Here is a 24799-nt window from a genome sequence, read left to right on the forward strand (position 1 = left end):
GTCATTAAGGGAAGAAAAGGCCTGTTGACACCCCATTTCAAAGGGAGCTAGTCCTGCTAAGAGTGCAGGATACAAACTTTTTTTTTCTCCCCAAACTTAAAAGATGTGGCTTCATCGTTTCTCTAAAAGGAACAACTTTCTAAAACCCCAAGTGAGATTAAGGAGTGATAATAATTTGGGCTTTATTTAAAAAGCTTAATTAGTATATAATTTACATACCATATAATGCACTCGTTGAAAGTATACAATTCAATGTGTTTTACTGTTTTGACTTGTCTATTCTGGACATTTCATATAAATGGAAGCATACATTGTGTGGTCTTTTGTGCCTGGCATCTTTCACTTGGCATGATGTTGTCAGGGTTCATCCATGTTGTAGCGTGTACCAGTACTTCATGACTTTTTATGGCTGCATAATACTCCATTGTATGGAGAGACCACATTTTGCTTATCCAGTCACCAGTTGATGGACATTTGGGTTGTTTCCACCTCTTGGCTATCATGAATAGTGCTTCTGTGAACAGTCATGTACAAGCTTTGGTGTAGACATGTTTTCATTTCTCTTGGATATATACCCAAGAGTGGAATTGCTGGGCCATATGGCTATTCTATGTTTAACTTATTCTGGAACTGCCAAACTGTTTTCCAGAATGGCTGCACCATTTACATTCCCACCAGCAATATGTGACAGTTCCAATTTCTCCACATCACTTTGGGCTTTTTCAAGTCAACTTTTAAAAATGAAAAGTGTGTGTTTTAGAATATTGTTGTATTTATTAACACAAGGCTATAATTATATGCCTTGTGGCTCTTGAATACTGTCAAAGCAGTCCTTTCAAATGCACAGAAATATTGAACAGCGTGTTATGCCTTCCTAAGGACACATGGGCTCCAACCCAACGAGTCACCAAGGCTCTAGGCTGAGGGACTCCTTCAAATGGTTCTAGGGCAGCCGCCACCCAAGCTTGAATCCGTTCACACGCAGTGGTAGCTCTTAGATTTCTGTACAGAACTTTGTGTTTTACACATGAAGAAACTCACTCTTCAAGGTTAAGCAGCTTTCCCAGAGCCCCATAACTCATGACCTAGCAGCCAGCCTTCCTGCTTCACGGCCTCTCCTTGGGCTCCGAGGCCCTGACTCTCCTAACATCTAGAAGGCCGACCTTCTTCACTCTCGACCCGCCTGTCTCCAGCCTGGGCTCTGCCTGCCTCTCCCACGACTGGCTCCCGCTGGACCGGGGCGTCTCACTTGACTCGTTACACCTTCACACCAAGATTGCTCGCGGCAGATCGGAATTAGCAGCATCCAGTTCCTTTCGAGTGGGGTCATGTGCTGCGATTACAGCCCAAAGTGCCCATGACTGACGGCAGTGAGCTTCTGGATCTCTTCCGCACGAGGCGTTCTCTGCTGGAAGTCTGGACGGTAGTAATGGCCTTAGCCTCCTGGCCTGTATTCAGCCCACCATCAAGCCGTGTGACTCTTCACTAGAGGTTCCTCCTTCCCATTGCTTCCTCTCGCTTTCCGCATGGCCCTGCACCCCAGTTTTGTCTACAAAAGTTTGTGATGTGTTTGCCATGAGCAGAGCCCTGTGCTGGGTGCTCCACTCCAGAGCTGCCTGGGATCAGATGACTCCTGGCTGCAGGTTCATGGGGCAGGCAGAGTAATAAGGGTCCAGAACAGGGCGTTCTCTAAGTGCCGAGAGCCAAAGACGGCCCTGGGCTCAGAACGCTCCAGCTCCTAGTCATCCAAACAAGAGAGGATCCTTCACAACCGAAGAGTAAACAAGCCCCAAAGCTCCCGGAGGGAGCCCTCTCTGGCACAGGCCGGCCCTCAGTGGCATCCACGCCTTTGCTATAGAAAGGTTTTTATCCCCAGTGTATGAGTTCGCTAGGGCTGCCATGGGAAAGTTCCACAGACTGGGTGGCTTAAACCATAGACAAGAATTTTCTCACAGTCTTGGAAGGTAAAGTCTGAGATCAAGGTGTCAGGAGGACTGCACTCCCTCTGAAGGTGCCACAGAAGGGTCCCTTCCAGCTTTCTTCCAGTGCGTGCTAGTTCCTTGGCTTATGACAGCATAACTCCAGTCTTCACGTGGCCCTTGCCTGTGTGCGTGCCTCTGTGTCCAAATTTCCCCTTTTTATAAGGACACCCGTCATACCGAATTAGGGGCCCACCCTACTCCAGTATGACCTCACCTTAACCAGTCACATCTGCAATGACCCTATTTCCAAATAAGGTCTCATTCTGAAATACTGAAGGTTAGGACTTCAACTCATGAATGGGGAGGGGGAGACACAATTCAGTGTTAACACCAATGTACACGTCTGAAGACAGATTTGAATTATTTTGCCATCCACGTTACCTTCACCCGACTAGATGTGTTCCATTCCTCTGTAAGCCCATTTGAAGTCCAGAGATCTTTTGGCTTTTTCTTTGGTTTGGAAGCTCAATTTCACCCTTGCAAAAATGAGGACTCTAATATCCAATGTCTCCTATCCTGACCAAAAATATGCCCAACAAGCCAGAGACCCAGGATGGGACATCATGGTGTCAGAGATTCCTTTGGGAGTGACTGAGCAGGACCTGTCCCGTCACCTCATCCGGGGAGCGCAGAGGAAGAAGCAGCTAAGATGGGGGACGCACTCGGGGATGTGGGGTGCGCCCAGCTTGGCTTCACAGCGCAGCTCACCTGTATACCTTCCAGTCTGAAGCCCGAGCCTCTTTCTGTTCCTTAGCTCCTGGGGAGAAGGGGACTGGGACTCTTTTAGCGCTCGGAAAGGTTTCAGTCCTTCAGGGTTGCTCCGTCTTCACGCTCTGCTTGCCTCCTTGCCAAGTGCCTCTGATTTGGTTCTTCGTTTCCTTCCTCTGTCATGTCCAGACTCAGGGGCCACAACGTAGATCTGACCCCGACTGGCACTTTGACGTGGACATCAGGCATCTGGCAGAGTCCACAGGTCTGGGCAGCAAGAGGTCCAGTAGTAGAGGCCTTGGCTAAGATGGAGAGGGGTGAGCCCGTGATAACCCTGGGGGCCCTCGGGTGCCTTCAGAGCCCAGGCTGACGGGGAAAGAGAGACTGCCCTCAGGCCTCTGCTCTGAACCTGAAGTGTGAGTACAGCCCTCAGCCCACCGCGCTCCCCACGTGAACAGGCTCCAGAGCCCCAGAGCAAAGCCTCTCCTTGGAGCATCGACTTACTTGATGATGGGTGGTGTGGGGGGCATTTTCTTTGTGTATTAAACCCGACACGGATATAGAAAACTGAATTCACATGGATTTCTGAGGGTGAAATCCAAAGTGTGTATGGCAGATGATCTGGGGGGTTCATCCACAGTCCTGAATTGTGCTTGGGGGAGAAACATTGCTGAGGATTGGTTTCTTTTTGTGGGGGACATAGGCTTCCTGTGCAGGTGTTCATGGATGCTGCTGAGAGGGTGGGAAGGTAGCATACCCCTGCTGTGGCAGGGAGGTCTGCCCAAGGGCTGTTTCCCAGGCCCAGATTCACCTCCAGGGAAAGAGGGAACGATACCATGGCCACAGAGACTGGCGTGCCGACGGCAGGAGACGCCTTCTGACTTGGACCAAACAAAGTCGATTTCCAGGCAAGGAACTCTCACCTGCGTTTCCTCTGTTGGCCACGCTCTCCAGCCCTGGGCCCAGCCGGTACCCAAGCTCCGTGATGCGGTGCTGAGTCAGTAGGCCGCTCCTGCAGACCAGAGCATCGGGCCTTTATCCTCGGAGCTCTGGCCGCTACCTCCACCTGTTCTCTCTACATTGGCTGCTGGGAACTGCAAAGGGGCGGGTCAAGAAATCAGTAGAGTGGAGTCTTTAAGAGGCAAAGCGGCGTTTTCTTTTTTTAATTTTGCCTTTTTTTCCTTAGAGCTAAATGGGTAGCTTGTTTGGTATTGGTAGGTTTTGTGTTGCCAGTGCTAAAATGAGATCTGGGCCTCCATCCCTCACACAGGCTCGAGATGCTGGGCCAGGGAGTTAGTGATGCTTCAGCAGTAAATGAGGTCTCCTTTTTCCGTTTTTATTTGGATGCACTGCATATTATATGACATTTTGTCCTCGTTAGGGTGTCTCTAGACCCTAGTATTTGAGTGTGGTCACAGCTGAGGCCTTGGGCTTGGCCCCTGAAACACTCAACAAAGATTTGGGTGGGACTTGTATTTTCAAGAATAAAAAGGTCTGCGCAAACTTCTGTACATTGCTTGAAAAAAGAATGCCACTTAGGGGCTTCCCTGGTGGCTCAGTGCTTAAGAATCTGCCTGCCAATGCAGGGGACACGGGTTCGAGCCCTCGTCTGGGAAGATCCCACATGCCGTGGAGCAACTAAGCCCATGCGTCACAACTACTGAGCCTGTGCTTTAGAGCCCGAGAGCCACAACTACTGAAGCCCATGCGCCTAGAACCCGTGCTCTGCAACAAAAGAAGACACCGCAACAAGAAGCCCGTGCACTGCAACGAAGAGTACCCCCCCCCCGCTCCCCGCAACTAGAGAAAACCCACGCATCAACAAAGACCCAAGGCAGCCAAAAATAAATACATAGGTAACTTTTAAAAAATGCTACCTTGGACGTGCCCCAGAAGCAATAAGAAGAATGTGTCCCCGTGGGTCTGGACACTGAAATCTTTTTTGAATAGAAGTTAGCTTCTTTTTTTGAAATAATTATAGATTCACTGGAAGTTGCAAACAGGGTCCAGAGAGGCCCTGGATGGTTACATCTTATAAAATAGTTGTGCAGTATCAAAACCAGAAAATTGATATCGCTGCAGGTTTTTCTGAGGACATAAATTTACCTGGAATAAAGGCCCTAGAGTGCAAGTGCTGTGTCATCCTACAGATGCGTGGGTAGTTTTACATTTCCCACCAGCAGTGAGTGGTCCAGTTTCTCCACTTTCTGACCAGCTTTTGGTGTTCCCACTGCTGTTTATTTTAGCCATTCTGATAGGTAAGTAGTGGTATCTCATTGTGGCTTTCATTTGGCAGTTCTCTAATGGTTAATGATATTGAACATCTTTGTTTGTGCTTATTTGCCTTCCGTAGAAAGTCTTCAGTGGAATGTCTTTTCATGTCTTTCTCCCATTTTCTAATTGGGTAGTTTGTTTTCCTGCTGTTGTTGAGATTCTTTATATATTCTAGATACTAGTCCTTTATCAGATAGGAGGTTTGCAGATATTTTTTCCTAGTCGTGTTTTTCATCCTATTCACAGGGTCTTTCACAGAGCAAAAGATTTTACTTTTGATAAAGTCTAATTTATCAATATTTCCTTTTATGAGTCATGCTTTTGCTGTCAAGTCTAAGAAAGAACTTTTTGCCTAGCTCTACATCCCGAAGATTTTCTCCTACCTTTTTCTAAAACTTGTATAATCTTACATCTTACATTTAACTATATGGTCCATTTTGAGTTAACTTTTGGGTAAGGTATGAGGTTGAGTTTGAAGTTCATTTTTTGCCTATAGATGTTCAGTTGTTCCAGAACCATGTGTTGAAAATGCTACCATTCCTGCACTGAATTGCTTTTGCATTTTTGTCAAAAATCAGTTGGGCATATTTGTGTGGATCTATTTCTGGAATCTCTGTTCTGTTCCAGTAATCTATGTGTCTGTCCCTCTGCCAACACCACACTATCTTCTCTAATGCAGTCATATGATAAGTCTTGAAACCGGGTAGGTTGATTCCTTCCACTTGATTCTTCTTTGTCAAAATTGTTTCAGCTCTTCTACTTCCTTTGCAATTTCCATAAAAATTTTAGAATAATTTTGTCTATATCTGCAAAAAATCGTGCTGGGATTTTGATAGGAATTGGTTACAGCTGTATATCAATTTGAGAAAAATTGACATCTTTAGAATGTTGAGCCTTTCATTCTGTGAACACGGAGTATCCCTCCATTCGTTTAGATCATCTTTGATCTTTCATGAGTGTTGCATAGCTTTTAGCATGCAAGTTCTATGTGTGTTTTGCTTGGTTTTCACCTAAGAAGTTTTTGAGCAATAGTAAGCGGCATCGTATTTTTAATTCCATGCGTTAATTGCTGGTATTTATAAGTGCAATTGATTTTATTTATTTATTTATTTATTTAGGCTGTGCGCGGGTTCTCTCTAGTTGCAGCGAGCGGGGGCTACTCTTCGTTGCGGTGCGTGGCTTCCCACTGCAGTGGCTTCTCTTGTTGCGGAGCACGGGCTCTAGGCGCGTGGGCTTCAGTAGTTGCAGCACGTGGGCTCAGTAGTTGTGGCTCGCGGGCTCTAGGGCGGAGGCTCAGTAGTTGTGGCGCACGGGCTTAGTTGCTCCACGGCATGTGGGATCTTCCTGGACCAGGGCTCGAACCCGTGTCCCCTGCATTAGCAGGCAGACTCTCAACCACTGCGCCACCCGGGAAGTCCCAGTGCAATTGATTTTTATACGTTGATCTTGTATCCTGAGAACTTCCTGAACTTACTTATTAGTTCTATGAGTTACTTTGTAAATTTCTTAAGATTTCCATGTAGACAATCATATCACCTATAAATATAGTTTTGCTTCTAATATGTATGCCTTTTATTAGTTTTCTTGCCTTAATGAACTAGCTAGAACTTCCAGTACTGTGTTTTTGTTTTATTGAGATATATTTGACACACAACATGGTGTAAGTTTAAGATGTACAACATACCAATTTGGTACAAGCAGTGAAGAGAGAAGATATCCTTGCCTTGCTACCAATTGTGGAGGGAAAGCATTCAGTCTTTAATCATTAAGTGTGATGTTAGCTGTAGATATACTGTAGATGTTCTTTATCAAGTTGAGGAAGTTCCCCTCTAGTTCTGGTTTTCTGAGAGTTTTCATTGTGAATGGGTGTTGAATTTTGCGAAGTCCGTTTTCTGCATCACATGATACGGTCATATGATTTTAATTGAATTTGTCGTTTTGAGATAATTGTAGATTCACATGCAGGTGTAAGAAATAATGCAAATAGATCCCATGTACCGTTTAGCCAGCTTCGCCTAATGAAAACATCTTGCAAAACTGTAGTATAATATCACAACCAGGATGCCGACATGGGTACAGTCAAGGTACAGAACATTTCCATCTCCACATGAATCCCTCGTTTTGCCCGTTTATGGACACATCCACTTCCTTCCCACACCAACCTCCTCCTTACCCTTTGGCAACGTCTAATTAGTCCATTTCTATAGTTTTGTCATTTTAAGAATTATATAAATGGAATCACACAGTATGTAAGTTTGGAGGGGTTGCCTTTTTTTTTTTTCACTCAGCATAATTCTCTGCAGATTCATCCAGGTCATTACATATATATCAACAGTCGTGTCTTTTTTTTGCTGAGGAGTATACCGTGGTATACAGGTACCAGTTTGTTTAATCCTTCATTCATTGAAAGATTTCTGGGTTGTTTCCAGTTTGGGGCTATCATGAATAAATCTACTATAAACACTTGTTTACAAATTTTTGTATGACTGCAAGTTTTCATTCCTGTGGGATGAATACCCAGGAGTGCAATTGCTGGGTCATATAGGAGTTGCATGTTCAGTTTTTAAGAAAGTGCCAGTTTTCATTCCCTCCAACAATGTATGAGTAATCCAGTTTCTCCCATTGTTGCCAGTATTTGGTGGTATTGAGTTTTTTAAATAAAGGTGAAATTCACGTAACAATTCAGTGGCATTAGTACATTCACAATGTACTAAGCCATCATGTATTACTTCAACTTTTTAAAAACGTTGTGGATTGTCTTATAGTCCAGAATATGTCTATCTTGGTATATATTTCTTGAGTGCTTGAAAAGAATGTAAATTTTCCTGTTTCTTGGTGGAGTGTTCTATAAGTGTCAATTAGATCCTATTAGATGGTGGTGGTGTTGAGTTCTTCTGTATCTTGCTGATTTTCTGTCTAATTGTTCTGTCAATTATTGAGAGAGGACATTGAAGTCTCCACTATAAATGTAAATTTCTCCTTTCAGTTATGTTAATTTTTGCTCCATATATCATGTAGCTCTGTGGTTTGGTGCATACACATTTAGGATTACTTTTTCTTCCTGGTAGATTGACCCTTTTTCCATAATATAATGCCCCTCTCTGTGCCTGGTAATTTTCTTTGTTCTGAAGTTACTTTATCTGGTATTACTAGAGCCACCCCTGCTCCTTTTTCTTTAAATTAACATTTGCACGTTTTTCATCCTTTTACTTTCTACATGCCCATATCATTACATTTGAGGTGAGCATCTTGCAGACATCATATAGTTGGCTTATGTTTTTTTATTGACTCTGTCAATTTCTGTCTTTTAATAGGTGTATTTAGATCATTTTCACTTAATGTAGCTATTGATGTTAGTGCTTAATTCTGCCAATTTATTTTTAATTTCTGTTTGCTCTCTATTTTTGTTTCTCTATTTTCTTTTTCCTGTCTTCCTGTGGGTGACTTGAATATTTTTTAGAATTCCATTTGATGATTCACGTACAGTGTTTTGCATGTTTCTTTTCGTATACCATTTTTCTTGGTGGCTCTAGGTATTACATCGTATATACATAACTTATAAGCGTCTACTGATGTCAACATTTTACCAGTTCAAGTGAAGTATAGAAACCTTACCTCTCTTACCACTGCTTTACCACCCTCCTCTGTTTATAATGTAATCGTTAAATATTTCTCCCACATACATTTAGAACCACAGCATGCACTGTTATAATTGGTGCTTCAACCACCAAACATAATTTAGAAAACTTGAAAGGAAAAGGAAAGTCTATTCTATTTACCCATATTTTTTCTCTTTCCATTGTTCTTTCTTCCTTGGTGATGTCCAGAATTTCTTCTTTTATCATTTCCTTTCTGTTCGGAGAACTTCCTTTAGCCATTCTCTTAGGAGAGGTCTGTTGTTAACAAATTCTTTTAGTTTTCCTTTTTTTTTTTTAAATTTATTTATTTATTTATTTATTTATGGCTGTGTTGGGTCTCCGCCTCTGTGCGAGGGCTTTCTCTAGTTGTGGCAAGCGGGGGCCACTCTTCATCGCGGTGCGCGGTCCTCTCACTATTGTGGCCTCTCTTGTTGCGGAGCACAGGCTCCAGACACGCAGGCTCAGTAGTTGTGGCTCACGGGCCTAGTTGCTCCACGGCACGTGGGATCTTCCCAGACCAGGGCTCGAACCCGTGTCCCCTGCATTGGCAGGCAGATTCTCAACCACTGCACCACCAGGGAAGCCCCTAGTTTTCCTTTTTAGTTTTCCTTCATCTAAGAATGTCTTGATTCCCCTTCCATACCTGAAGCATATTTTTCAGCACTTATTTAGATCTTCTGTTTTAGCTGACTTCCTCTGACAATGCTCTGGCAGGGAAAGGGGAGCACGCTCTCACTTCTGCCAGGTAGCTATGGAAATCCAGGTTCCCCACTTAGCCTTCATTGACACCGGGGAGGTCGGGGCTTCTCATTACTGCTGGGCAGTGGTGACAGTTCCAGCTCCCCACTGGGCTTCCACTAATGCCACCCTGGCTGGGATGGGTAGGAGTGCCTCATTACTGTTCCCCATGTGATCTCCACTGACACTGGAAGGGATGGGATGTGGACCTATTACCACTGTGCCAGGGGCAAAGGTCCTGGCTCTCTATGAGGCCTCTTCTAACACCACCCTAGCAGGGACAGGGAGAGATGACTCATTACTGCTCTGTGGGAGTGGATTCTAGGCCCCCAGTTGGCCTTTACTGATGGGGCTGGGTGGGACCACCCTTTTTTTTCTATGGTGTTTAGCTGAATTAGAGTGGTTCTTGTATAAAAGTTTTCGGTCTTGGGAGGCTGCCCCTTTCCCAGTCCTTTGGCTTTTGCTGGAGACTCTTTGTCTGTGTTCATTGGCACTTTGGATTGTTGGCTTCTTCAGGTCCTGATCTGGGATCTGTGAGGCAGAATGAAAACCCAGGGAGCTCGCCACCGTGTTGTTCCTTAGGTCCCAAGGTCCCTACCCAGCCTGTTTTCTTCTCTCCACCTTTCAGGGTCTTCTTATGTTTGTTTTATATGTAATGTCCAGAGGTTTCAGTTGTACTCAGTGGGAGAATGGGGAAAGTACTTCTCCATTTTTCCAGAGCCAGGCATCTGGACATGGAAATTTTAGACCTGGTTTTGTACTGCCAAGTAGATCTATGGGAGGGAGAGCTTCCCTCACATATGAATGTCTTAGCAGAGCTCTTATTCCATGTCTACATTGTGAGAACAAAAAGAAATGAAACAAAACAAGAGGAGAAAAATCCTCTGTACCTGGGTTTGCACGTGTCCGCTCATCTGTCATGCAGGGCAGAAATTGGGGCAGCCATGATCGCAGCCGGCTCGGTTAGTGTTTTGTAAACCAGTGCACCAGGGTTTCATGAGCCCCTTCCAACATCCATTGCTTCTTTCCATTGACTGTCAGGTTATGACCTGTTAGTCAGCTCACTTGGCTGGGTGCTAATGGGCAGAGTGGGGAGTTGCTCCTTCTATGGGCCAAAGGCTTCAGTAGAGCTGAAGGGGCAATAAGCCATCACCTGATCCAACCACCATGGTTTTCATATTTAAAAAAAAAAAAAAACTGTGTCAGAAAACAGAAAAGCCTTTCCCCAGATCTCACTGCGTACAACACAAGCAAAGCCAGACCCAGGAGCCCCATTCCCTGCCTTTAAGCCCGCTGTTATTTAAGGTACATTGGGCTGCTTCTCCACCCATCCCTCAGCTCTCCAGTGAACTTCACTCTGCCCCATGGCCAGGGACTGCGGTCTCATCCCAGCCAAGTGCCTCGCATTGGTGCCCTTCATCCCTGGAGGTGGGAGGGGCTCCATGAGGGTGGTGGGGTGGGAAGAGAGACAGGAAAACGAACGTGGCTGACTCCACCTAAACCTGTCCTCAGAATGCAAGTCTGTGATTCACGGGGTCAATGGTCTCATCTTCATATCTGAAAGACAGTGTACTTTTTGTCTCCCTAAGCCCTGTGTCTAGGTCGTTTGGGAAGCGCCTTGGAGAGTCAAGAATAAAATTGCAGGTCAAACAATGGATGACTGGAAAAGTCGGCTTGTAATCAAGAGCATGCTTCCCCATTTCGCCGTGGTGGGAAATCGTCAGGAGCCCAGAAAGCTCCAGGAATCGGTCAGACAATGGGCTATCGGGGGGAGGGGGGTTTTGAATGCTTCTAATCTTAAACTTGAACGTAAGATGTGTTATTGAAATTCTCTGTGCGAACTTGGTGGCAAGCAACCAACCCAAAATGTAAGGAACTGAAATCTGACCTAGAAAGGATCTAGGAGATGAGCTGACCTTGCCCCTTGTGAGTTTTTGGAAGAGCAGGAAATAGAGTCCAAGGTTCCATGTGGATTCCCAGTCCAGCTCTCTCTGTACTGCACCCGTTCAACTGGAAAGAGATGAAGGGTGCAAAGGGAAAAAGACCTACTTTTTCCCTTAATAGAAACCAGGAATGTGGGGATGACAGGCACTAGATATATTATATTAGCTTCCTAGTACCACTGAGAGCAGGAAGCCGGTGAGTGGGGCACAGAAAGATATTCCCATTCGATTCTCTGGCCCTGATGTCCTTTCAAAAACTCATTTGACAAATTTCTGCTTTCCTCCCTTGGAACTCAGATGTCATCCATGGGTCTGAACCTCAGGGTTAGGGATTCCAGAGAGCCATTGGTTGGTTGAATCTGACAATAAAAGCCTGCAACCTCGCCAGTCTACCAGGGTTAGCTCAGTTAGTAGGAGGTGCCGCAAACACAATGGCTGTTATCTCAGTGTATTAGGTCCACAAAGGAGTGGCTCACTTAATCTCTGCAATTAATAGAGCAGAGAGGAAATGGCTCTTCTAGACCCGTGGGTTTGCTTCCTTCCTGTTCAGAGAACTGGGAGCTGGGGGCCCTGAGGTAATGTCATTTCACATAACTAGAGGGCCTGGCTTCTCCAATTCCAAGGGCAATCCACTTTCAGTAAGTCAGTTTTCTATTTAGTTGAGGATTCTGATCTGTGCACAAGTGTGCGGGCACATTGTTGCAATCCTGTTGCTCTTTTTTGCCCTGGTTGTCTGCCACCAACAATGTACTGAAAATGTGGTATCCAGTTGAGACATTTACAAAACTTTGTTTACTGGAGTTCCAGCTCTCACAGAGATGGCGGAAAGATGGGATGGCAGAGAGGGAGCAATTACTTTGGCCTGTGCTCCAAATTGCCAACCCTCCCGTCAGGCATCATTCCATGGCAGTCTCTACCCTCCATCCTAATTACCCTTTTTAGTTCTTGCTTCTCTTTTATGGTCAAGAAGTTAAGTCAGTGAAGGAAAGCCTCTCCATAATGCATCCAGAATTGATGGTCAGTTTCAAGGGGCCTTGCAGTTTCTCCTTTGTTTCATCCAGAGTTCGTGGTCAGTTTCAAGGGGCCTTGCAGTTTCTCCTTTGTTTCATCCAGAGTTCGTGGTCAGTTTCAAGGGGCCTTGCAGTTTCTCCTTTGTTTCATCCAGAGTTCGCGGTCAGTTTCAAGGGGCCTTGCAGTTTCTCCTTTGTTACATCCAGAGTTCGTGGTCAGTTTCAAGGGGCCTTGCAGTTTCTCCTTTGTTACATCCAGAGTTCGTGGTCAGTTTCAACGGGCCTTGCAGTTTCTCCTTTGTTTCAGGCTTGTTTCTATCCCTAGGGGAAAAGAGTGGGTGGGTTGTAGATGCAGGATCCTTTTCCCCTTCCCCCCATGTGCCCCACCAGCACCCTTTTAAAAAGTGTGACTAGTAAGTAATTGTTTTGGTTTTGATCAGTGTAGATCTCAGCACAGGATGGGTTTTTCCTAGAACAGGTTCTTGGAGCTGCCACCCGTGCCCTCACTCTGGAGAAGCGGCCCTTGCTCACGCCATTTCCGGGCTAAGCTTCTCTTTGCAGGTGGCCTTTAGAGTCCTTTGTAAGTCTTGCCAAAAATTCACATTAATTGCTTTAGAGTCACACCTCGGTATTGATCAAAATCAGCCCTTCTCCCTCCTCCGTGGCACACCTTATTCTCCGCCAGTGGCTCAGAGTGAGTTGTTTCTGAAAAGCCAAGCTGTCCTAGAAGACCATGGATTTTCCCCAGTTGAGGGGATCCAAAAACCAAGCCTTGGGCTCCAAAAGGTAAAAATCACATTCATCTTCTTGGAAGATGCACATGGCCTCTGAAGGAGCTGACACAGGGCACCTGCTCCTTTGGCTGTGCCTGATGGCTATGCTTAGAGTCTGGCCGAGCCAGGCACTGCTGATGCAGCCAGTTCTGGTTTGAGCAGTTCCTGGTTTGAGCACAGCTGAATTCTCGCAGCTGGTCAGTCCCTGCAGCTTCAGGAAGGTACCTGGTGCCCACACGGAGCTCTGCTCCACACGCTGAGTAGCTCAGCAGCCCCGTGTTTGTGGACAGAGACGGACAGATTCAAAGCAGAATGGCCAGTCAGTTCACCATGAAACCTGCTGTCCAGATAAGTTAATACAGGGCCCAGGATGGCAGCAGCAGAAAGCAGTCCTTTGTGGGAGCTGGGCTGGCACCTCCCAGGTGTGGCCTGGACTGGATCTCGGCTGTTTCCAATGCTTGCGCTCCCTCTGATGCTTTATAATATCCAGGGATGACACCCCACACCCCACCCCAGGAAACTGTGTGCCTCTGGAAGCACATCCCTAGCACCACCCTCCCTTGTCCTGCCAGCATCCTCAGCATAGAGGTCTGACACAGACATTCAGCTTACTTGGGTTTTTTTGTCCTTTCCCAAGAAACAGACTAACAACAACAACAACAAAAAACAAATTTCAAGTCAAGTTCTGTTAATAAAATTATATCAGTCCCAAAGGAGAGTTCTTTGAAACAGCCCTGGGATTTCCATGTGAATTTTTTTTTTAACATTTTTATTGGAGTATAATTGCTTTACAGTGGTGTGTTAGTTTCTGCTGTATAACGAAGTGAATCAGCTATACATGTACATATATCCCCATATCCCCTCCCTCTTGCGTCTCCCTCCCACCCTCCCTATCCCACCCCTCTAGGTGGTCACAAAGCACTGAGCTGATCTCCCTGTGCTATGCGGCTGCTTCCCACTAGCTATCTGTTTTACATTTGGTAGTGTATATATGTCCATGCCACTCTCTCACTTCATCCCAGCTTACCCTTCCCCCTCCCTGTGTCCTCACGTCCATTCTCTATGTCTACATCTTTATTCCCGTCCTGCTCCTAGGTTCATTAGAACCTTTTTTTTTTTTTTAGATTCCATACATATGTGTTAGCATACGGTATTTGTTTTTCTCTTTCTGACTGACTTCACTCTGTAGGACAGACTCTAGGTCCATCCACCTCACTACAAATAACTCAATTTCATTTCTTTTTTTTTTTTAATATTTATTTATTTATTTATGGCTGTGTTGGGTCTTCGCTTCTGTGCGAGGGCTTTCTCTAGTTGCAGCGAGTGGGAGCCACTCTTCATCGTGGTGCGCAGGCCTCTCACTATCGCGGCCTCTCTTGTTGCGGAGCACAGGCTCCAGACGCGCAGGCTCAGTAGTTATGGCTCACTCAGTAGTTGTGGCTCATGGGCCTAGTTGCTCCGCGGCATGTGGGATCTTCCCAGACCAGGGCTCGAACCCGTATCCCCTGCATTGGCAGGCAGATTCTCAACCACTGCGCCACCAGGGAAGCCCAATTTCATTTCTTTTTATGGTTGAGTAATATTCCATTGTATATATGTGCCACATCTTTATCCATTCATCTGTCAGTGGACACTTAGGTTGCTTCCATGTTCTGGCTGTTGTAAATAGTGCTGCAATGAACATTGTGGTACATGTCTCTTTTTGAATTATGGTTTTCTCAGGGTATATGCCCAGTAGTGGGATTGCTGGGTCATATGGTAGTTCTATTTGTAGTTTTTTAAGGAACCTCCATACTGTTCTGCATAGTGGCTGTATCAATTTACATTCCCACCAACAGTGCAAGAGGGTTCCCTTTTCTCCACACCCTCTCCAGCATTTACTGTGTGTAGATTTTTTGATGATGGCCATTCTGACCGCTGTGAGGTGATACCAATGGCATTTTTCACAGAACTAGAACAAAACATTTTACAATTTGTATGGAAACACAAAAGACCCCAAATAGCCAAAGCAATCTTGAGAAAGAAAAACAGAGCTGGAGGAATCAGGCTCCCTGACTTCAGACTATACTACAAAGCTACAGTAATCCAGACAGTATGGTACTAGCACAAAAACAGAAACATAGATGAGTGCAACAGGATAGAAAGCCCAGAAATAAACCCATGCACATATGGTCACCTTATCTTTGACAAAGGAGGCAAGAATATACAATGGAGAAAAGACAGCCTCTTCAATAAGTGGTGCTGGGAAAACTGGACAGCTACATGTAAAAGAATGAAATTAGAACACTCCCTAACACCATACACAAGAAGTAAACTCAAAATGGATTAAAGACCTAAATATAAGGCCAGACACTATAAAACTCTTAGAGGGAAACATAGGCAGAACACTCTATGACATAAATCACAGCAAGATCCTTTTTGACCCACCTCCTCGAGAAATGGAAGTACAAACAAACAAATGGGACCTATTGCATAGCAAAGGAAACCATAAATAAGACAAAAAGGCAACGCTCAGAATGGGAGAAAATATTTGCAAACGAAGCAACTGACAAAGGATTAATCTCCAAAATATACAAGCAGCTCATGCAGCTCAATATCAAAAAAACAAACAACCCAATTTAAAAATGGGCAGAAGACCTAAATAGACATTTCTCCATGTGAATTATTGAGAGTCCCCTTGCAGGAAAACGTGCATCTGATGTGATGATTTTTCTTGGCCTAAGACCAGGGCCCAGGACACCTGATTCTAGTCTTGCTTCTGCTCCTAACTAGCTATGGGGCTTTGTCCATCCTTTGCCCACCCTGAGGACAAAGATCAAATGAACCAAGAGTAAGAACAGCAGCCACGTTTAGTTGAGCATTGACTAGGTGCTATGCACTTGCTAAGCATTCGGGGCGCCTTATCTCCTGTAATCCTTAGGATAACCCTGAGATGAAGAGGTTAGCTCCAGGAAACTGAGGCTCAGGGAGGTTAAGCAACTTGACAAAGTCACAGAGGCAAGACACAGAGCTCAGAGCCTGCTTTCTTCACCACTGTGCTCTGCTGCCTCTTGGATCTGAAGCATGTTGAAAACCACAAAGCTCCAAGCACATATCAGGTGGGAGTAGTTGTCGTAAGAAAGTGCAGCACCCTCTCAGCATTTGTTCATTCATTCAGCAGCCTGATTGCTTAATGACTCGTGATCTGGAGTTTTACCTTTTGAACACTTGGGCATCCACCCAAGTTTAATAAGGCATCCAGTCTCTGCAGTGAGTGTATGGAGTTTTAACAGGAGGCAGAATGTTTGCTCCCTCCTTTTGAAGTTAAGATCTCCACTCCTCCCCCAGAACGGTGAGTGGATTGATTACTAGTGCACGAATCTCTAAAATACTAGCACTCCAGATGGGAGCGCTTCAGAGCCCACATGGAATTGGAACCCAGTCGTCTCCGTCTCAGTCTGCACCCAAAGTTGCGAAGATTCCCCAGCTCTGAGCAGCCGCCTATTCCGTTCATAAGGCAGCTCCCGAGAAAATGGAGGCGTGAAGGGCATTAGACATACAGTCGGAGAAGGAACGGGACGCTGCGCTCACGGCGCACCTTCTGTGTGTCGTCATGTGATGATAATGAATGGCTGACTCTACGGTTACCATGAGTTGGCATGCCCAGTCTTCCTTCCGGCCTTCCCAGCCATTGCCCCTCTTTATGGATGAGGACGCTAAGATCCAAGAAATCCCATGACTTGTAGTAGGATGCTCATGGCGAAGGTGGGGAGCTCTATCAAGGGTCCCCATTTGGGTGGCCCCAAGTGCAGCCTGCTTTCCACCTGCAGTGTGACGTAAACCAACGGCTCACCCCTTCTTCTCCTTCTTGTCACCTCGAATGCAAATGGAGCTGAGGAAGGGGCAGAAAGGAGTCCTGTCTGTCCCTCTGCTTTAGACTGGTGACCTTAGGTATGCCCGGTAGGAGGAGGGCCATTCACCGGCTGCCATGGCGTGTGGTCAGGTTGGGGGTTTGTACCCCTCATCTTCAGAAGCACACACTTTTCTTTGCAAAAAGCGCAGGGAACTCAGTAAGGAGACCTCAAATTTCATCCCAGGGCTCTAACTAGCACTTTGTGAGCCCTTGGGTAAGTCCCTTTGCTCTTGAGGTCAGAGGGCCTGCATATCTCAGGCCTTCTGCCACATTTCCAGGGTCCCTCCTGTGTGCCCAGCCCTGTGCTAGACCATGGGCTACAGCAGCTCCCAGTCAAGGGGTAGGTAGACTCTTCCCAGGCTTCCTGCACTGGGAACAGATGTGTCCTACTCTGTAGTTCTGCCTGTCCTCCTCGGAAGCCGGGAGGAGAGGATGGCCAAGCGGCTCCCTTGTGCACGTTCCTTTGTGGACAATAGCTCGTCTCCTCCTGTGACACAGGGACTAATATCTCCACTTCACCGGGGAGGAGACCGAGGGACTTTCCCAGTGTGGCGCGGGCAGTAGGTTGGAAATTCCGATCTCAAACCCAGGTGCCCTGACCAGCATCATCCAATGCCCAGCCTGTGAGCCGAGAGCCAGGCTAATTAAAACCCCGCAGGGAGTAGGGACAGCCAGCCAGTGTCCCCTGCTTCATGCCGGCTGTGGGCAGGGTGCACTGGCCCCAGGAGAAGGGAGCAGGGTGTATGGCCCCGGCTTCCAGGAACCAGGGGGTCCAGGAATCAGCTCACTGGGGAGGCAGCTGTCCCAGACAGTTACTGGGATCCTGCACGAGGCTGTGCCCTCTGCCCACGTCAGATGACGATGAACACAGTGTGGATATGAACGCAGTGTAAACCACACAGGGTATTGCCGCTGTGAGCACTTTTTTTTTTAATGATCAGAGATGGGCATTGGTTCAGAAAGGCGATGAGAGACAAGTGTCCTTGGAGCTCAGGTAGAGACACAGGGCCCCTGAGGATATCTCAGGCTCATCAACAGCCCCGCTGCCCGAGGAGCGCTGGATTTATGGTGTAGCTCTGAGCATTCTGGGTCAAAGCCTGCAGTGCGTATGTGCCTTTCTATTTGGGGATCCTCCCCACGGAGCACGCAGCTGTTCGCTCCTTTTCCTCCCGCCCCCTCCTCCTGCAGTGAGGGCCCGGCCCTGTTCCAGACACCCCGCCGGGCTGGGCCACCAGGCAGAGGCCTTGCCTTCAGCTCGGCTCTCCTGCGAAGCGCTGCTCGGCTGGCAGGACACCACTGGCCTCTGCATCCGGGTCCCACCTGGGTAGCCCCGTCCAGCAAAGCAGTGACCTGAAAATCGCAGTCAGTTTGCAGGGGGGGCTGCCGAGAGGAGGAGGTCTGTTTGGCAGCTGGCGCCCACTGGCATCTGGGCGCTCGGCACTGCCTATTTCTGAACTTCTAGGAGCCCACGTTAGCCGTGTCTGCGTTCCTGCCCGGCCTCTGCCCACAGCTTCCTTGACATCAGGCCTGAGGTGACAGGTGTCTGGAGCTTGAGCTGCCTGGGGGAGGGGGAGGGTGGACACTCTCGGACCCCAGGTCAGGGTGTCAGGAGAGTCTGGCTGAGCTGACACTCAGGCACGACCCCCATCTAGGGTGTGTGCAAACCAGAGGGGGGCAGCCCTGGGACGCAGACCCAGGGCTCCTCAAACTCTGGCTTGGCCTGTGCAGGCTGAGGCCCCTTGCTTTTGTTGAAAATCCCCAGCTGGAGAACTCAACGTGGCTCTGATTGCAGACAGATATTTGGGTCATAAGCTGCCCCTGGGGTACCCAGTTCTAGACCTCAGGTTGGGGAGGCGACAGGAAGCATGCACTTCTGAAGATTAGGCTACAGATTCTGATTTCTGCAGTTGACATAGAAGAATCTGTCAGAACCCTGCCTCCTGCCCCTTGGCCTTTCCTTTCTCCTCCTCATCTACCACCTCCCCTGTCTCACCAGATCGCCAACCCCAAAGTACCAAAGTTAGAAAGACAGGCAGGAGCCCAGGCCGGACTCGACCCCTGAGGGCCCAGACCCAAGGCCCAGGCGTGGCAGCTGCCACCCCTCCCTCCCTGCCCTCCCCCCCCTCCCTTCCTCACAAACCCCCTCTGTGTGCCTCCCCCTGGTGCAGCAGGGTGCGGTCCCTCTTCTGACTCCATCCAGAGCTGTTTCTCCAGGCCGGTCGCCCCCCTCCAAGGCTGTCAGCTGGCACACAGACACTCTCGTGACCCTGAGTAAATGCTCGGTGGACAGCGGTTGCCCTTCCTCTTGGCCAGAAGGTCCCTTAGAAATCGTCCAGGTCGCCTCCTTTGTTGACCACAAGAGGCCCAGACACACGAAGGAGAAGGCGTGTCCTTCACGGGGCCAGTTAGTGAATTCATCACCATTTCTGGAAAGCGATCGCCTCTGGGCCTTGTGCTGGGAATGGAAGAGAACAGGATCATTTGTAGGAAACCTGCTCCGGGGCTTAATTCACATCTGCAGATGCCAGCTGAGCCCTGTCACGACACTAGGTGCTCTGCGGGTACAGAGATGAGGAGGAGACAGCCCCAGCCTTCTGAGAGCTGCGTTGTGGAGGCCAGGGGTGGAAGGGGTGGGACTCGGGGCCGGGTTATCCTAGAGACCCTTGAAGGCCCGAGGGAGGAGGGTGCGCTTTCATCTGCTGGACAAGGTGCGAATTGTTGCTGCGGATACGAAGGCTGGTAGAGCAAGCAGACAGCCGGGCCTTCTGCGGGAGGCGGCGTTCTCTTTCATGGACCCCGTGGAGCGCCCGACAGATGGGCAGTAACAATAACCACCGTTAGCGAAGGTTAAACGTGGCGTTTGCGACTGCTGCATGCCTCACCCATTCAGAAGTGGTCACCTAACTTGTACGATGGTAGAGATCTTGAAGATTTTCAGCTCCGAAAATGTTGCCTGCCACTGTCTCGTGAACAGTAGGCCTACGTGGCCCCCTGCAGTGTGAGGAGGGCAATTTGGAAATAACCTCTGTGCCTCGGGGGAGATGCCCAGCCTGTGCTGTAGGTCAGGGCTTGGCAAACTCCCACCCGCGGGCTAAATCCGGCCCGCAGCCTGTTCTTGTAAATAAAGTTTTATTAGCACAAGCCACACCTAGTCATTAACATATCGTCTGGAGTTACAACAGGGACCACTTGGTCTGCAAAGCCGAAGATAGTTACTCTTTGGGCCTTTACAGAAAGTTTACGAGCCCCTGATCTAGGTCACTGGGCTTTGGATCATATTTTCCGAGGCCGCAGTTTCCTCCCATAAGTGGGTGCTCGGCTCTGTGCCACTTGAGGGACAATCACAGATCCTGGCACCTCTCCAGGCATTCTGCTTCCTCTCCTGTGCCGCAGCTGGCCTGACCCCCCTCTGGACCTAACCCTTCTCCAGAGGCCTGGCCTCTCTAACTCTTCCTTGTCCTTCCTGCAACATCCCTTTCTCTCTCCCATCAGCATCCAGGCAGACCTTTTACAAACAGATGGAGCCGACCGTTCCTCGGTGTAACGCCCCGCCCAGTGGTTTCCCACCGCAGACATCTGACAGTCCGCCCGCTTCCCAGGGCTGCAGGTCCCTCTGTGAGCCACGGCTGTCCCCCCGGCTCGCTGTGCACCAAGCACAGTGGCCACCTGCCCGTCCTCGGAGCACGCCGAGAGCTTTTCCCCAGGGCCTCTCCCTTCTGCCCTCCTGCCTGGAGCGTTCTGCTCCCAGGCCTTCTCCTGGCCACTCTGTCACATCACTGCCCCTTCAGTCCCCTGAAGGATCCTGCTCACACCCTGTTCTTGTTCTTGCCGTTTCCCTACCGTCTGTTCCACTAGAACTCCAGCTCCGTCTCATTCTGGTTCCCCGCCCCTCCCCCGGCATGTGCTCATTCTCAGGGGGCTTTCTGTTCCGGGCCCCCTCGACAGCCCTGCTCTGTACAGTAGACGCCTCCGTCTCTGTAGTGGGCAGGTGCTCAGTGCCACTCGCTAGCTGCCTCTTTTTCTAAAATAAACTTGAGGCAATAAAGTTGTCTAGTGTTAGGGCTGTCTGTGTGATGCTGTCAGAAAATCTCAACATTTTCTTGCCTCTTTTTCTCCTTTAAGTCAAGCCTTTGGGCTTTAGAACAATGAACTTGGCCGATATAAAATACCTCCAGGAAGTCAGCCCCCAAACACCAACATCCAACATCTGCTTTCTGAATATATGGCTTCAAAGAGCTAAGTGTACGGTAGCTAAGTGCTGTCCGTCCTATGTTTTTAAGCCACAGGACAGCTAAGGAACTTAGAAATGCCTTGCCCTTTCCTGTAGTTAAATCTGACATAAAATTACTTTATTGGCAGCATTTTAACAAACAAAAATCTCCTGTGTTTTCACCGGTAATTCAGCTTCAATTTTCCAAGTGAGAAAAAAGTAATTACGAATGATGGCAAGGAGACAGTTTTGAGGTCTCTGTTAATAACACATTCAGGGCGAGTCTTCTTTCTCCGGCCCACTCAGGGCAGCTCCTTACAGTGAGGTGGAGCGAGGAGGAATCACTCTGTAGGAACAACCCCTTGACTGTCAGCACTCCGGCCACTACCAGTACCAGCATCACTACCCCTCCACGTCCACCACCAAGACCATCACCACCAACCACCACCACCACCAGCATCACCACCTCCACCACCACCACCATCTCCACCACCACCAACACCATCTCCTACATCAACACCACCTCCACCATCACCACCTCCACCACCAGCATCACCACCACCTCCACCAACACCATCTCCTACACCAACACCATCTCCACCACCACCACCAACACCATCTCCTACATCAACACCACCTCCACCATCACCACCTCCACCACCAACACCATCACCACCACCTCCACCATCACCACCTCCACCATCACCACCTCCACCACCAGCATCACCACCTCCACCACCAACACCATCTCCTACACCAACACCATCTCCTACATCAACACCATCTTCACCACCACCACCAACACCATCTCCACCACCACCAACACCAACACCATCTCCACCACCACCACCAACACCATCTCCACCACCACCATCACCACCAACACCATCACACAGACACACACACACGGGAAATTTTTCAAGTTCTATGACATGCTCCCTGATGTAATCACAGACACCTTCCACACACAGTGAAAGAAAGAAATATTTTCAGGTTTTCATTATTTTCATTATGTAATCTACTCTTGTTGCTGTGAGCTTTGGCACTATGGAACATCAGCATGTGTTTGTGGCCAAGATTAAACTAGGATTCATTACAAGAAAGGCTAATATCTCCGAGTACTACAACTTTAAGACAGATAAGTTTGGATGAGAGATCTTCACTTCATAAAAGGATTTACTGAGGATTTCCTTTCAATGGCAGATTCTTGTTGCATTTTATTATGATTTGGTTGACAAAAGTTAGCCTTGCACACAGCTGTTCAGGAATGCAGCCAATGAGTAAAGGCAGATCTGCCTTGAATGGCAAATGCTGCTGAGTAACTATGTTACAGGCTATTTTAGGACCACCAAGAATGTGTTTGCATTTTCAAGAGTGGAAAGAGAGAGAGTATTTATTCGGTATGAACACCATGCCAGGCACTACGCTCACACCATCTCCACCTCTAAGCTCATGTGATTCTGATAACAAGTTTGTGAGGTGGCCTCAACTCTCCCCATCTTGGTTGCACAGCACTGTGAATGTACCAAAGGCCACTGAATTGTACACTTGCAAAAGCTTAATTTCATGCTCTGTAAATTTTGCCTCAATTTCAAAAAAAGAGGACCTAAGCCATTTCACAGTGTATACATATGTTAAATCATCACGTTGCACACTTTTCAAAAAATCACATTGTACAACTTCAATACGTATAATTTTTAGCTGTTGATCATACCTCAGTAAAGCTGGAAAAAAGAGAGGACCTAGACCATGGGGAGGGTCTCTGCACTGACCTGAAGCTCCTTAGCCCATGTCCCTTCGCAGCCTCTGCTTCTGTGGCATCAGAGCTCCAACAGCCTGGCTCAAAGATCTACTAACTAGGGTGCGTATATTTGCAGGCCATTAGTATATTTTAGAGCCAGAAGTTGGCACCTAGCCACTAAAATGTGCTTATTCAGTAAGCATGTGACCTCCAGAATACACTGGACTAACCGGGTGACTCTGGATTCTTCCCCCACCTACACAGCTGTTGGGTTTCTCATGCAGGGAACTTCCTGCCATGGTCTAAAGCCTGTCGCCATTTTATTTAGCCCGTTGTTGGGACACAGGCAGAAGCAAAGTCCCCTTCTGCTTAAGCTTCAGGACTGGCCTTCGAACCTTACAAAGTCTGGGACGTAATTTTCTTCTCTGAACCTTATATTCCCTTTTATAAAGCTGGTGCCTCACATTGTATAAACTTCAGTCCCCACAAAGCAGAGGTCTGAACCTGGGCGCAGGGAAGGAGGTACTGATCAATCCCCAGCTGGTTTTCTCTTCTTCCCACTTAAGCTACTGGCTCCTCAGACGTGGCTGCCTGCCGCTCTCCAGATCAACACAGCTAGTCCACACACACACACACACACACACACAGTGTTCCAGTCATTCCTTGTTGAAACACACACACACACACACACACACACAGTGTTCCAGTCATTCCTTGTTGAAACACACACACACACACACACACAGTGTTCCAGTCATTCCTTGTTGAAACACACACACACACACACACAGTGTTCCAGTCATTCCTTGTTGAAACATACACACACACACACACACACACACACACACACTGTTCCAGTCATTCCTTGTTGAAAGGGCATGGAGAGCTATTTGGGGAAGATCATAATTTGACCCCAGCTGGTCTGGGGCAAGCTGTGCTTTCTTTAACATGGTCTGGAATTGGAGGTGATGTACACCTCCTGCCCATGGCAAGGACACTTGTGAACCACGAGGCTCTCCTTGGCCTATCTGCACCCCAGGGAGAGAGGCCCTCTTAGGTGGGGGAGAAGAGCATTCATCTTTTCTCTGCAGGAGCAGTCCAGAAAGAAAGTCATAGCATCAGCTTACCAAAGCTGGGACCCGTTCACTTTGTGGGTGGGGAAACTGAGGCTCAGAGTGAGTAAGGGACCTATGAGAGGTCACACCACAAGGTATCAATACTTAGAAGCAGATCCCTGGGAGAAGTGAGAAAGTTGGGCTTAAATGAACTCCGAGGGCCCTTCTGCCCTCTTCATATGTAGAAACCCAGGTCTGCCCAGTGGCCCTGGTGGTCTCCAGCCTCGGCTCTGCATTCGCTTTTCCTCTTGCCTGCATGTTTCTGGGCGCATCAGCCTAATTCAGGTGAGATACAGATGACGCTTGTCAACCTCAGTCCTGCGCAGACAGACTCAGCGGGGCTGAGACGATGCCCTTGCCTTTGACCTTCGGCTTCTAGTGTGGCTCCGCAGGCAGTACCTGCTTGATCTCTAGGCCAACCTCATCAAGTCCGGGTGCTTGAAACCAACTCCATCTTTCTCTTCTCCCCGCAAGTGGTCATCTTTATCCCACTAATGATGCTACATGGGAAGGCCTTTGGAGGAAACCGGGGCAGGGTTTCTTCCAGTGGAAAGAGGCCAACCTGGCAGTTAGAGAAACTGGCCCATGGGCACATCTCTTCCTGGCTCTCAGCCTCATGAGCCCTCATGTGAATGGGAGGGACCGGCCTGTCACTAAGGACCTGGCAGTTCTGACAGCCTAGGAGTGCAAGGCTCGCACTCCAGAAACGCCTGGTCAATGACGGAATACTTGGAGGCGTCTTGGGGGGTGGTACAGCTGAATTATGAGCCCATCA

General features: G+C 48.0%; 1 protein-coding gene across 8 annotated transcripts in view; it reads left to right on the forward strand.

The window, feature by feature from the left end:
- MAMLD1 (mastermind like domain containing 1) overlaps nucleotides 1–24799 on the forward strand; it is a 113633-nt gene that overhangs the window by 48395 nt on the left and 40439 nt on the right. For all 8 annotated transcript variants that reach the window (XM_082376059.1, XM_082376063.1, XM_082376062.1 and 5 more), the window contains exon 2: nucleotides 10930–11088. In XM_082376059.1, coding sequence (XP_082232185.1) covers nucleotides 10993–11088 — 96 coding nt within the window. In that variant the 5' untranslated portion in view covers nucleotides 10930–10992. The remainder of the gene's footprint in view (nucleotides 1–10929; nucleotides 11089–24799) is intronic.

This window comes from Balaenoptera borealis (assembly GCF_965194805.1).
Source record: "Balaenoptera borealis genome assembly, chromosome: X".
Classification (NCBI taxonomy): Eukaryota; Metazoa; Chordata; class Mammalia; order Artiodactyla; family Balaenopteridae; genus Balaenoptera; species Balaenoptera borealis.